Source organism: Rattus norvegicus, chromosome 10 (assembly GCF_021556685.1).
Source record: "Rattus norvegicus strain SHRSP/BbbUtx chromosome 10, alternate assembly SHRSP_T2T, whole genome shotgun sequence".
NCBI lineage: Eukaryota > Metazoa > Chordata > Mammalia > Rodentia > Muridae > Rattus > Rattus norvegicus.
The window spans coordinates 71549208-71564425 of record NC_141543.1 but is presented as its reverse complement, the minus strand read 5'-3'; the positions used below and the strand labels follow the sequence as shown (position 1 = coordinate 71564425).

Genomic DNA, 15218 nt, shown 5'->3' with positions numbered 1-15218 from the left:
CAAGAGGAAAGCACAAAACAAGACAAGATTATTTGCTTGGGCTGGGCAAAAAGTTGGTAAATGTTTTCAAGGAGGGCTTGAGTGTGTTCTCCAGAAGCGAAACCATGTGTGGTGGAACGTGCCTGTGACGCCAGTGCTGGAAAGGCCGGGACAAGCAGTCTCCCAGGGATCACTAGCCTGCCAGCCTAGCCTTGTGGCAAGTTCCAAGCAAGAAAGAAACCTGTGAAAAGCAGAGTAGAACAGACACCGTTGTTGAGGAATCATACCCAAGATTGTCCTGTGGCCTCTACACACAGGTGCACACATGTACCCTCATCCCTCCATATACATGTGTCTGCACACATGGACACACACATTATTCTCTTGCTCTGTTACCTTTTAAGTGCATTCTAAACATCTAAGTGGAAACATTGGGTCCTTGGGCATATATACTTGGAGTTCTGGGAGGAAGCTAGGCTGCAGAGAAGAGAGATGGGGGTCTTTAGGATGCAAATATAAGCCCAGGAGTGGATAGAGAAGAGGAGGAAGAGGAAGCCTGGAGTGGTATTTAGATTTGTGGTCTAACAGTAAGGAACCAACAAGAAGAGAAAAGGGATAACCCCTAAGACATAAGGAGAACTACAGAGGGGTTGTGTCACAGAACCCCACAGTGCTGGCATTTCAGGAAGAAACTTGTGCCATTATATAAAAGGTTGTTACACAACCACTCAGAGGTCAAATAAGATTGGGCAATAAGATTTATCAACACAAGAGTCAAAATAGAAGAGTACAGAGCCTGGTTTGAGCAGGATAGGAAGAAAGTGGGGCCTGTAACAGTAAAGCTCAGGAGAGTTTGCTGTACATTGGGAACAGGAAAATGAACACAGTGACTGCAAAAGCACAGATGGGGAAAATTAAGAACAGGGAATCCCATGGCACATGTGAGAGGGGTCTAAAGTAGTAAAAGCGTCCTTGAGGTGGCAAGACAGGATAGAATCCCAAACTCAAGTGGAAGCCATGTCAGCCTGACATGGGAGCAGAGACATTTTGCCTGTGACCGTGGGCTGCAGTCAGAAGATATGGCATGGCATATGCAGGAAGCCTTGAAGCTTCACTGATAGCAAGATGCAGTTGTTTCTCCCTATTTCTGCTTTTTGAGTGACATGTGAGGCGGGATCCTGAATAAGAGTGAGCATCAGGAGGCAAGCGGAGGAGAAGTGAGAAAGAACACTCCTTTAGAGCAGTGGGTCCCAACCTTCCTAATGCTGTGACCCTGCAGTACAGTTCCTTATGTTGTGATGACCGCCAGCCATTGTTATTTTTGTTACTACTTGGTATAACTGTTATGATGCTACTGTTCATAATGTAAATATCTGGTGTGCAGGATATCTGATATGTGACTCCTGTGGAACATCCCCAGGGGTCTCAACCCACAGATTGAAAACTGCTGTTGTAGAGCGTGAAAACAAGTGGACTTGTTCCATAGACTTGCCGTCAGAAGAGGGCCTATTGGAGATATGAGATTGCAAACACGAGAAACCACCTAGTATTGACAAATGTTCTCTACCTCATTAGAATTCAGCCATATGCGTCAAGGGAGATAGATCACTCCAAAGAGATAGTCTTGGCTAGAATGAATAAAACTTGGCAGAATAATAGCCTGGGAAACTGGAGTTCAATTTAATAGTAATCAAAAAGTTATGCTGAAAACTGACCCACTGTTCCTGTTGGCATCACATCACTCTGTAGGCTGTGTGGGAGGAGTGTCTTCATGAGTGGAAGTGTGTTCGTTGTGAGTCTTGATTTCAAATGGGGTCCAGTTCTTTCATCTTGCATTAGAAAGAGTTATAATCCCTCTTTATTACATGGAAAACTTGGACAATTTATCAGGTACAGTGTTGTCATGAACAGAAAGTCAGTAGAAGTTAAATAAATCATGAGCATGGTGGAATGGTAGCCATCAGGGGGGTTGTGCTAAGAGTGTATTGCCTTGAGATACAATGGGAACCGTGAGAGTGGTTGACGTAACCAAACCGTAAGTAAACATGGCTTGAAGGAAAAATGTTTTCTGAGTGGGGACCTTTACCTACCCTGTTTCTTTTTGGACCTTGTAACTTTCAACACAGAACGTGTTTGTCTGTTCATTTGAGGCATGAAAAAAACAATGGTCCCTATAATATGTTTTCTAGTACTCATATGAAAACAGAAAGATTAAAAAGAACATATAAGGGGTAAAGTGTTTGGTATGAAAATGTGAGGCCCTGAGTTCAGATCCCCTGTATCCATGTAAAGGTGGATACAGTGCACACATCTTTTACCCCAGTGCTGAAAAAGGGTCAAAGAAAGGTAGATCCCCGGGTCTCAATGTCCAGATAGTCTCGATGAAAATGGCCTCAGGTTCATAGAGAGATTCTGCCTCAGAAAACTAGAGAGGGATAGAGGATGACACTCAGTGTTGACCTTTGACCTACACACACACACACTCACACATATATGCATGTGTACAAACACCCCACCCCATTCCCATAAACCAATGAATTTCCTGTAGTCTTAGTGGCTCAAAATTAAATACCCCATTTCTACCCCAAACATCCTTAAATAGTGAAAAACATATATATGTGTGTGCTAGTTGATTTTTATTGTCAACCTGATACAATCTAGAGTCACCTGGTGGGAAAGAAGCTCGGTGGAGGGATTATCAGATTAGATTGGCCTATGGCCTGGTCTATTCCTTCATGGTTCTTGCTTCCGGGTTCCCTCTGTGATGGACAGTGACATGGAAGGGTAATGAAATAAACCCTTTCCCCTCCTAAATTGCTTCTGTCCATGGTGTTTATCACAGTGACAGAAAGCAAACTAAATAATCTTAAAATAGCAAATGCACAGCCAAGATGGGGAGTCAAAAAGAGGGATTCTCAGTGAACCTTAAACATGTGTCTTATTCCTAATATTGTAGGAAGATGTAATCCCAATGCTGCCAATCGGTGGGTTGGACAGGAAGGGTCCTGGGAGTTTGCTGGAGAGCCATTCTGGGTAAAACAGCAAGCTCCAGGTTCTCAAACTTCATTTTATAGTTTTTTTTTAAATTTTAGATTTATTTTTATTATTCTTCATCATGTGTGTGCGCGTGTGTTTCTATGTTTGAATCTGTGCATCTAAGTGAAGATGCTTAAGGGGGCCAGAGACATTGGATCCCTTAGAACTGGAGATAGAGATGGTTGTGAACAACCTTGTGAGTACTGGGAATTGAACCTGGACCCTGTAAAAGAGCAGCCAGCGCTCTTAAACAATAAGCCATCTCTCTAGTCCTCAAGAGACCCTGATTTTAAAAATAGTATCAGAGAAAGCAATAGAGGAAGAGCCCTGACTTCACGCTCTGCCTTCCATACATACATGCACTGGCGTGCGTACAGCAGAAAGGCAAACACAGTCATAAGCACAGGCCATGACTTCCTAAACAGAATCAAAACAAGCCTTAGGAAGTAGAGCAAAACTTGATAATGGCAAGACATCAAATTAAAAAGCTAATGAAAGAATGTCTACTAATTATTGTCAGACAGAAGAATGTCTGCTAATTATTGTCAGACAGATTGATATCCAGAACATATTTTAAAGCAAAACCATCAAAAATTGCAAAATAAAGTCACTTAAATCCCACCCCAGCATGATAGCTCTCTTCAAGAAAACCGGCTACAAATGGTGAGGCTGCAGGAAGAGAGGGGAGAGTACACAGTGTAGTGGGAAGTATGAATTAGTACCAGCATCAGGGGAAGCCGCATGGAGTGTTCTCACGGAACATGATCCAGCTACATAGTTCCCGTGTGTATACTCTGAGAGTCAGAAATATTCCCAGGAAACGTGGTATGCAATCAGCCTAGGTGCCCACCAACAGACCCGTGCATTCAGAACACCTATCGATGCACTCCATTTTCAGGGAATTGGATGGAACCGTAGATGCTGGGTGAAGTAACCTAGACTCAGAAAGAAAAGCGTTTCTGTTTCCTCTTCTCTAGTGAGAGGAGATATGAAAATAGAAAGGAACCCGGAAGGAAGGGGATGAGGGAGGAGGCCTAGGAAGGAAGTGGGCTTGATCAGAGTCTACTGTATTCAATATGAAAGAATCACAGTGAACCTGTTATTTTATACAACTAATAGGTACTCGTTAAATTATCTTAAAATAAGGAAAATATGAGTACCAGGAGGAAGCATCAGCAAAATGCTCGTAACCTGAATGAGTGTGAAGAAAATCTCTGTAAAATTCAGATTCAGTATCAGAAAAAACTGACTTAATTTAGCTACATGTTAGTGCTGCATAGGGTATGGGGAAATCACTGTGCAGGCAGGGTTTTCAGATGCTCCCCCTCCTTCCTGCCGTGTGTGTGTGTGTGTGTGTGTGTGTGTGTGTGTGTGTGTGTGTGTGTGTGTGTATCCCTAAAATGTCTGCAGAAGCTCATGACTGCTTGTAACAAAGCAGACTGTGTAGAAGTAGTGTGGAGTGACTTCTCTCTTACACTTGTAAAAAAGCTGTGGCCTAAGGAGAAGGAGTGGTCTTGTGACAGATTCAAAGGGCAAGGAGCTGTCTCGCTGTGGAAATGCAGTTCGTTCTCTTGGATTGACCTAACACTGCTTGATTTTCTCCTAGTTTTAAGAGTTTATCCAAAGCCCCATTTGATTCCTTTGAAGAGAGTCCTATTCTTCATGTGCATTGTCATTTCTGTTCTTGCTCGCCGTGCTAATTAGACCTCCAGAGCAGTGTTGGGAAGCCATGATGGCCGCTCCTTGTCTTGTGTCTGTAAAGAGAATGCTTCCTAGGTCACCTGCTTACAGATGGTATTTACTATAAAGTTTTGGTGAGTACCCTTCCAAAGATTATGGAAGTCGTTGTTAGCCCCAGTTTAGTAAGAATTATTGTGGAGTGTTTTAGTAAAGAGATTTTCTTTCTCATCTCATCAGGCTGATGAAATTCACATCTCTTAACAGTTGGCTAAAGTTTTGTTGAGAAGTTTTTCTGTTAGACAATGATACATTTTCTCCATCCTTCAGTTTGGTCCATCTTCTTTCTTTACACAGATACAAGATGATCTCTGAGTTCACCTGGCCTAACCACGACCTTCCTTCAGACAAGGAGGCTGTCAAGAAACTCATAGAGCGATGTGGCTTTCAGGATGACGTAGCATATGGGAAGACCAAAATTTTCATTCGAACACCCCGTACGCTGTTCACCTTGGAAGAACTCCGCGCCCAGATGCTCGTCAGGGTTGTCCTCTTCCTACAAAAGGTAACTTCGTGTGTGGTAGGCCAGAAGGCCTCTGTACACCAGAAACTCGGCTCAAGGCTTTCTCTTAATTCAGGAACTGTGTGCAGATGGTACAATGTGTGGGCCTCTGAGCACTTCACCTTTTTCTCCCCTCACGCATGCAAAACTTATTTGGCTGGGCCTCTCCAGCACTTGAAAGATATTTCATCCTCTGATGTTTAAAGTCAGGTATCCTGTTGGCCTACTTTTGCAGCTCAACATTTTGCTCCTTGGTTTTAATGCTTAAAGGACTTCTTTAAAAAATCTTGTATTTCACCCTCTGACAGTGGACAAAGAGATACCTTGGTGGTCGTGGTGTTGGTGGTGGTGGTGGTGGTGGAGGAGGAGGAGGAGGAGGAGGAGGAGGAGGAGGAGGAGGAGGAGGAGGAGGAGGAGGAGGTGGTGGTGGTGGTGGTGGTGGTGGTGGAGGTGGTGGTGGTGGTGGTGGAGGTGGAGGTGGAGGTGGAGGTGGTGGTGGTGGTGGTGGTGGTGGTGGTGGTGGTGGTGGTGGTGGTGTTCTTACATCAGTCAGGGGCAGAGCGGATGGCATCCTTTGTTCATCCTAGCTTGATGCCTGGCTTAGAGGCCAAAGCTGTCTCATGCCTAGGGCACATGAAAATCATATATTTCACAAATTGTACCAATATGTTTGTGACCATCCCATAAGTAATCCTTACCCCACCGCTACCTCAGAGGTGAATGCCGAGTCCACACCTCATTGACTTGCCCCTCTGGTCATTGATCTGTTCAAGGTTGCCTTCTCAGTGCATGCATATGTGTGCCTTTTCATCATAACTTCCACATTAAAGAAATGAGTTATATATGTGAACAAGGTAGAGTGGCTCACACTTGGAATCCTAGCACTCAGGAAACTGAGGCAAGAGGATCACCACAAGCCTATACTACAGGATCAGCCTGAGCCACAGAAATCGTTGTCTCAAAAATCAGAGTGTGTATGTGCACATGCACATGCATGTGACTGTATGCCCGCACACTCCTGCATATGTATGTTAAAAATCACTTCTGTGAAGACTTTCAGGGTCATAGCATATGTGATTGGTATAATAAGTAAAGCCAAGTTCCTATTCAGAGCAACTGCCAATTGTACAACCACTGCCTACCGGTTATCTCTATGAGGGTGACTGTACCCATGTCCCACCAGTATGGGATTGCTCCCTACATCTGATCAGACTAATCAGCACAATGGTAAATATTTCAGAGTTGTTTTAGGATCTATTTACCTGGTTACTGTTAAACTTGAGCATTTCAATAATTGATTGTTTGGGGAGGGGAATTATTGCAAATTGCCTATTTATATTTCTTTGTAATACATTTATTCTCTGAAAAAACTCTTACAATGTGTTTTTAGCACACATGCATGCACACACTCACACACGCAGACACACACACACACACACACACACACACACACACACACACACCAATCATCATCAACTTCTCTCCTTACCACCCTTCCTACCCCCACAACCCTGCCTTTGAACTTGGAGATTCCTTTTTTTTTCTTTTTCTTACCTATCCAGCCCAGTCTGTGTGTCCTAGAGAGTCTTAACCTACACTGATATGTGGTCAGTCTGTCAGGCCACATCACTGAAGGAAACTGACTCTCCTCCCAGTGGCTGTCAAAGGCTAATAGCTCCTCAGCTAGTGGTAGGATTTCACGTTTATCTTCCTCCTTCAGTGCTGAAAATAGTTTACAAAGGCCTTCTATGCGCTGTCACATATGTTAAGTTCATATGCGCATTTAACCCGTTGGATCTAGAAAACATTGTTTCTTGGTATTATCAACAACCTCTGGTTCTCACAATCTTTTGGCCACCTCTTCTTGGGAGGAGTGGTGGGCTACAAATGTCTGATCTAGAGGTAATCATCCTACAGCCTTTATTTTGTATATGTTAACCAGTTAGGGGCCTTGGCACTAGTTTTCATCCACTGCAGGAGTTGCTCTGTTGAGAACTGAGAGATACTCTAAAGGTAGAGCAATAAGTCATTAGGAATCAATTTAATGCTGTGTCTATTTAGCAGAATAACAGTCTGGGGTTTTCCCCTAGGGACTATGACCTGTCTGTCCACAGGTTGTTGGTCCCTTTAGTAATGTCAGATATGGGATCCATCTCATAGAGCAGGCCTTTGATCCAATCAGAAAGCTGTTGACTACTCCGGTAACATCCATGACTGTACACCAGTGGCCTATCTTGTCAGGTCAGCCTCTCCAGGTTCACAGCTTGATGAGACTAATGCTCACTCTTCTCTGTCATCATGCATGGCACTGCCAGCGCCGGGACACCAACCTGTAGAAATGAAGCTTCCAAGTTAGTACCAGTTTGATGTACCATGTTCTATGACTCAAGAATGTAGTGTCTTCAGCATTAAGGTCTTACTATTAAGTTCTGGGGGGTAGCCAGGAGTGCTGCAATAGTTCATAATGCTTGGGAGTCTATGTGACCCCAACAACCAACTCTAAAAGGGTTAACCTATTCCTGGTCCTGAGGTTTTTATTTGCCAGCATAAAGTGTAAGTTTGGGACATTATCTCCCTATTGTGGAGGTAATGCCAATAAACTACATATATGTGTACTTATACATTTTATGAAGCTTCTATTGTTTAGGTCTTTTGTTCATTTTTCTTCAAGTTGGTGTCTTCTTGATAATAATTAAGATTCCTTGAATCCAATTCTTAACATTGCCTTATATCCACTTTTGACATTATATGTTCTCCTATTTTATTTTATAGACATTAATTGACATGTATCTATAATGTGCTCTGTGAACACAGATTCTTTAATTTCATACTTTGTATACGTTGTGCTTTATACTTTGGACTTTTGAATTTTATTTGAGAAGAATTCCTTTGTTTCTAGATCACAAAAATATATTTTCTCTTAAGAATTAGATGAATTTCTCTCTTACATTTAGCTCTTTAATTCTTTTGTAATACATATATTAAATAGAAGTCCTATTTGTTTTCCTTTCACATAGTTGGCCTGTCTCCTTTGTGTGAGGTAAGCCCATCAGAGACCATCACATGAACATCTTAAATCTAAGAAGAAAGTCTTTATTGCTGGCCGGCGGCTGCATGGAGAACTTGCCCAAATCCTTACATCTTTTTGTCTTTTATGCACTAAATCGGCATACTCACACTTCCACTAGTAAGAAGCAGAACAACAGAAGCTAAAAGGCACGGTTAATACCTTTAGAGCCTGTCCTGGAGCTATGGACCAGGCCTCTGATGGACTAGGTCATTGTTCCTACTTTGGCAGGTGTCAGGACCTACGTGCTGGGTTTCAAGGTCAGGATGGTTCCTCCAACATGGCATCCGTTACAGGAAGGTCTTGGCCTGTTACATTCTCACACCAATTCCTGCATAGTCGTTCCTTCTCCTTTTCTGTTTGGAGCTGCTTATAACTCGTGTTGAATATACTGTTTCCCTGCTCAGCTCTGTTCCAGCTTTTCTGTTTGTCTTTATTTATATTAACGCCACACGGCTTTTACCACAGTATGTTTTAAGCTTCTTAGTTGTGAGTTACAGCCCATATGTGACTAAGTAACTGAGTGTGGAGAGTGCAAACCTTCTGAACATGCAGCAAAACCAAAATGAATTCAGAATCAAACACATAATGAATCTGAGATATTTGAGGCAGGGCTCAGCTATGTTACATTGTGAACTTTACTGCAGCTTTGATTCAGAACACCCTACGTGCCCAGTTTGCAGTGTACAAGCTATTACAGCACCAACCAATCTGCTGCAACGCTTTAGCTCAGATTTGAGATCACCGCGTGCTGTGAATTGTGCTCAGTGTTAAAGTGCATGCAAGTTCGCTGCCCTTATAGAAACACAGTTGGATTACAGAAAACAAAGACAATATTTTCACACTGTCACTCTTCTGTGTGTATCAAATTAGTGTATTCTTAGATTGCATCCTGTTAGAATGTTTGATCTTAAAAATTGCTGTTTGAATGGCGGAGTTTTCTTTTTAAATAGTGTTGGTGCTGGGTATGATGGTACCACATCTTTAATCCCAGCACCTGGGAGGCAGAGTCAGGTGGATCTCTTAAGTTCCAGGGCAGCCAGGGCTACACAAAGAAACCTTGTCTTGAAAAACAAAAACAAAAAAAAATGATAAATGGACTTTGGCTCCTATGTGTATTTCATAGTATGCTAATTTTCTTTCATCTTTAATAAATGACAAAATATATGTATCACAAAGGGTTGTTTTAAAATAAATTTCTTTACTGTTTATTATTATTAAATATTTGATTTGTATATATATTTTATACATATAGTTGTATATATGTATATATATTTAGGCAACCCATATATTTAGTTATCTAAAACTTTGTCAGGTGAATAAGGTTCACAGTAGGGAACAGTGAAGGAACCCTGTCTTGATGTAGGATAAACCCACTTTCTGTGCTTTTCTTTACTGAGATGGATGAGACCACATAAAGACCTTTATCCTGCAATAAAAATTTTAATGTGTATAATCGGTTCATTAAACACAATAGTGATCTTTATTAGGACTGTATTGAATTTACAAAATCTCTTAAAAGGATTAATATTTGTGCAGTATTAAGTGATCTATTATGAGTACAAAATAGGTTTATTAATTAAATCATCTTCATTTGCCTTTAGACCAAAAAAGGGCTTAGGGTTCATGATTAATTCATAGATACTTTACTATTTTTATGCTAATGAATTTATTGTATTTTCTACATAGTAATGTTGGTGCAGAGACTAATATTGACTTATGGTGGGTCTTCTGCATCAAGAAGGAAACATTGCTTAATTCATATTTGTGACTAGTTTTCCTGGCTATGCAGACATAAAATTATCCCTTCCCTTATAGTTGCCAAAGTGTTTCTAAGTCTTGGTCTCCATTCACTTTACCTGGAATACAAAATAACTTTTAAACTGGATTACAGAATTCTATTTAATCTCAAACAATTTCTTTGTACTAATTGCATTTTGAACATTGCCCTTGTCCACTTCTGTTTTCCTTCTTATGAATGACTATGACTTTGGGTCTTTATTTTCTGAACACTGAACTATTTTCATGCACCTGTCACAGATCTTCAAGTCCTTTCCCTGGATCCTCAGTAAGTGTCTTTGAGGGAGCTCTGTGGTGGTGGTGGACTGCCTTGTTGGTTGGTTTACTTGGTTAGTGTCAGGAGCTGGCTATGTAGCTCGGGCTTGAATTAGTCATCATAGCCATCCTGCTTCAGCCTTCCTGGTTCTGGGGAGAGTGTATAACCACGCCCAGTTGTCTGTTATGATTTTGTTGTTAATTTCTGTTGTCTTCCTTTAGATCTGATACTGTATTTGGTCTGTCCTTTGAAACAATCCAACCAGTGTGTTCTCAGGTCCACTTCCTTAGGAAGACATCTGGACCGGACATTTGTGTGGGCAGAACTCAACAATGTTGTTGAGCTTTGTGTTTCCTTTTGTCTGTTGTTATGTTTGCCTTTCCTTGAGACAGGGGTTTGGTATGTAGGCCAACCTAACTCGATACTCAGTTTCGCAGGATATTGGGATTGTAGGTATGTGCCACCTCGGCAGTTAGCTTTCTTTTGGTCTTTATGATGACCTGTGGGGTTTTTGTATTATCTGTTGTAGAATCAGTTTTGATCATTTTTTTCCCTAGAAAGTCATCCAGGTTCTTAAATTTAGTTGAGTAGACTTGAACCCATTTTTCTTCAGATTCTCCACACTGTCTGCAGTCACTCCTTCTCATGCTTACTTTGTTTTCTCTCCAGCTTTAGTGATACATTTGACTGTTGGTCCCCAAGGACCATGTTTCCAATGTACTTATTCTGTAACTTTCTTACTTTTAGTTTACTAATTGTGTGTTTTATCTTATCAAGTCTTTTTTAACATGAAGAACAGAAGTGAGAGCATCCTATTCCAACTTCTTTCACATGTGTTAATGATGAACTATGGAAGCTTTTCTGGGATTTGCTTTTCCTGTATACAAGACTAGCTATTCTATAGTGTGTGTGCGCGTGCATGCGTGCCTGTATGTGTGTGTGTGTGTGTGTCTGTCTGTCTGTCAGATTCCTTTTATTCCCAGTAGTTGATCTCATTTTTTCCATTTTGCTTTGTTTGTTTGTTTGTTTGTTTGTTTTTTAAGATAATCACTTCAGCATAGAAGCACATACCTGTAATCTCAGCTCTTGGAAGACAGAGACAGGAGGATCACAAGTTTGAGGCAAACCTGGGCTACATAATGAGTTTCAGTCGAACATGAGCTATATAGGAAGACTCTTTATCAAAAAATCAAGATCTGGGTCTGTAGCTCAGTGCTGTCCTAATCTGTACGAGGCCCTAGTTTCAACCTCCAATGTACACACACAGAAGCTGGAGGCCAGTGAGATGGCTCATAATGGGCTTGACTACCTGAGTTCAGTCCAGGGGATAGAAGAAGAGAATTCCCATGATTATCTCTGACCTCCACTCGAGTGTCATAATATGTGCATCCACACATATATGCATCCACACACAACAAAATAAGTAAGTAAAGTGTAATCATCTTCCCCAGGCAATACATGCTTTAGTGTATGTTATTTCACTTTCTAGTTTTGTGAGCTTTTTACTTCTGTTATTGCTCAAGATCACATTAGGGACTTAGTGGCATTTATTATACCATAAATGTATTAAAGATGTATTTACTTTTCTGTGTAGAGTGTTGGATCCCCTGGAACTGGAGTTACAGACAGTTGTGAGCCACCATGTGGGTGCTGGGAATTGAACTCAGGACCTCTGGAAGAGCAGCCAGTGCTCTTAACCACTGAGCCATCTCTCCAGCCCCAGACTATGAATTAATAATTGTTGTCGTTATCCGATTCTTGGTCTTTCACTATCTCCAGCTGGCTGGAGCCCGTGTTTTCCCAGATGATTAGGGACAGCCTGGGCTTGCTGAGCGTAGAGCATAGTACTGTATACATCAAAGCACAGCCCACATACCATTGGCCATGGTTCCTTGCAACCTGTCATGTACTCTGCTCTCAGTTTAGAATGTCATTCAAGTATATTTTTAAAACTTGCTATAATGTATTAATTATAAGTGTTTTTCTAAAATAGCTTTTCATTTTTTAAAATAACAAACACTTCAAAGGTGGGCAGGTAGCAAGTGTATCCCAAGGACTGCCCTTGCTAGTCTGTCTTGGTTAAGGATTTAACTTTATCTGTGCATTCTCACATGTATTTGCTAACTTTGTGCTGTGTCTTGCATGTTTGCATTTGTTTGTTAGGGTGGGGGGTTATAATAAAGCCCATGGGGGTAGGGTTATAATAAAATCCTATCACAAGAATGATCTGGTGGAGACTTAAGGGTGACTCATTAGCAATAAGCTTACAGTGAAAATTGTGAATTCTGAAGCTTGAGAATAATCTAGCTGTTAATTGTAAGGGACCTCTGAGGTTTGTGCACAGAACAGAGTAAACTAACCACAAGACAGACTGAGCAGAATCATTCTCCAACCAGGATTTTTGTTGCTTCTTCAGCCCGTTAGCCCCCTCCTCTCAGGAGCTGTTTACTGTGAAGCTTTGTCAAGTGAGGTAGGAAGCCAAGCAGTCTTTAAGGCACCTCTAAACAAAGCCCTCTTCCTTCTATGGGAAATGAACCACATGCTTTGTTATTTCTCAGACTAAACGCAAAATAATTATTTCTCAAAAAAAATTACTCTTCCCTTAAAGAAACAAATCAAAACTTGCTTTCTCAGATGGTGTCTGGCCGATGGATGTTCTTCTGGTTACTTTATATGCTACTGTATCTTCTAAGAACCGTGTAGACAAGTCCGTTTGGTAACTAGGGAACTAAAATTCTAGTTAAGGAGATGGGCGGAGGTCACACAGATGATGAATGCTAGAGCTGGAATTTGAACCCAGTAACCTGCCTCCCACACACACAATGCACTTGCTCAACAGTGCTAACATTCAGGGTGCCCTGTTGTGAGGAAAATCATCTGTGACTCACACACTTGAAGGAAAGTTTATAAAACCAGCCACAAAGGTGATGAGGGGGAGGCCTATGGAGTTGACACAGTTCCTTTGTCAAATCACCTCAGACATCCAGCAGTGTCTGAATCACTCACTGTAAAACATGTGGACCGAGGTATGTTCCTAATACAAGTGGAGGAAAAGTTGATGTTGGGGGCATGAATCAGCTCTTGACATGAAGAGTAATGTGTCTTGGTCAGTGAGTGCTGTATTCTGAGGTGTTCTCTGGGAGAAGAGATCTGTGCTTGTTAAACTGTCTTGTGAGCCACCCTTGGGACAGGAAAGGATGTGAGTGACAACTGTCAAAGCATGAATTACAGCGTTAGGGTCTGAGAAACCATCACAACGCAAGCAGTCACAAGAGTCCAACCTAAGCCCTTTAAGAGCAACTTGTCACCCTTTCCTGTGCCCTTTTAAGGTTGTCGAGGTACTTTAAGAGGCAAACACAGAAGGGCAAGGAAAACTGCACCTTCTCTTTGGATCCTGTCTGGAGTCACAGATAGGAAAAAAAAAAAAACAACAAACAAACAAAGAGCAACTTGTACAGATCAGGCAGAACCCCTCTCCCACTCCCACGCCCATCCCTCCAACCCCCACTTTCTGTCAGGTTGATCCAGGCAAGAGGAGGACTTCTCTAGCAATGCTCAGCTCCTAGCTTGCAGGGTTGGTGCAGGGCTCTAAGAGCAGTGCCAGTTTATCAGATTCTGTTGTTTCAGTTTGGGAGGGGGGAGTTACTGGGGTGGGGGAGTGGGTGTTTTTTTTTTTTTTTTTTCTGAAAATCCCTGAGATGGGTTAAGACTAAGTTCAGGAGTGAATGGTCAGCAGATTGTTTGGCCGACTTTCTGAATATGAAAACAGAGCAATCAAACCAAACAAAGCTATAGTAAACTGCCAGTCATGAATAGACAGCATGTTTAGAACCAGACCCAGATGTTCATCCAATGGGAACCAGTGAGGGCTGGTATGTCTCCGGATCACTCTGACCCTATGAGCAGTATTGCTTCCAGTTTCTCCTTTCATGGGTCCCCAGATAGGCACACCAACCAGAAACCAGAATACAGTAGGCTTACTCTGGAGGTCCAGATGACTGGAAAACAGACTCCAGTGCTGCCAGTTTGGCTTTGGGGCCCAAGCGGGTAGGTGTTTGGTTCTTGGTCAACATACCAAATATTGGGATCTGAAAAACAAACTAACCCAAGCAGTCCCAAGAGTACAGCAAAGCAAGACCTTTATTTGAATTAGGAAGCAAAAGCTGTCAGTCAGGGATAATAGCACAGACTTGGGAATTGACTGTGCCTTTGAACAATCATCTTGGTATTAAAGCATATGCCAAAATTTTTATTGTACTAAGGCCACTACTAATCAATAAGGGAAGACTAGGGAGCTGAACAATGTGTGATCCTGAAGAGATACAATATTGTACAATATTTTTAAATGGAACCCCCAAAGCAAGGGGAAGCAGGGCAGGCTGCAGCATTTTCCAATCATATTTTGATACAGAGGTTGAACAAGGAAGTAAACGTTGGTGACTGGGCCTCATCTGAGTCACCTGGCTTCAGTATTCTCTTTATTTGGAAGTCACAGCTCTTGCAGTCAAGTCCCCTCCTGGACTTCTGTCCAGGAATTCAGAATGACGGGGGTACAAAGGAGTGGGCAAGCTGCACACAGTCAATTTCAGTCCCAGCAGCAATACATGTATGACTTGTGTGCCCTCTTTACATTCTTTACTGGGTAACACACAAACATCTGAAGACTCAGGTAAGAGTTGGTTTCAGGACCTGGGAACATGGACTTAGTTTTGACCCTGCCAGCAGGGTCTCAGGCAACTGTCACCTAACAACAGGCGGGGATTGCATCACTGTGCCTGTCTACTCTGCTGTGTTCACAAGGACAGTACAGACTCATGGATCTGCTGCTTGGCCTTGCCTGA

General features: G+C 42.0%; 1 protein-coding gene and 1 pseudogene across 2 annotated transcripts in view; both read left to right on the top strand.

Annotated features, from left to right (window-relative positions):
* Myo1d (myosin ID) overlaps positions 1–15218 on the top strand; it is a 276692-nt gene that overhangs the window by 120806 nt on the left and 140668 nt on the right. For both annotated transcript variants that reach the window (XM_087569948.1, NM_012983.2), the window contains 1 exon segment: positions 5050–5257. In XM_087569948.1, coding sequence (XP_087426074.1) covers positions 5050–5257 — 208 coding nt within the window.
* LOC120095458 (small nucleolar RNA SNORA26) lies at positions 13694–13789 on the top strand (annotated as a pseudogene).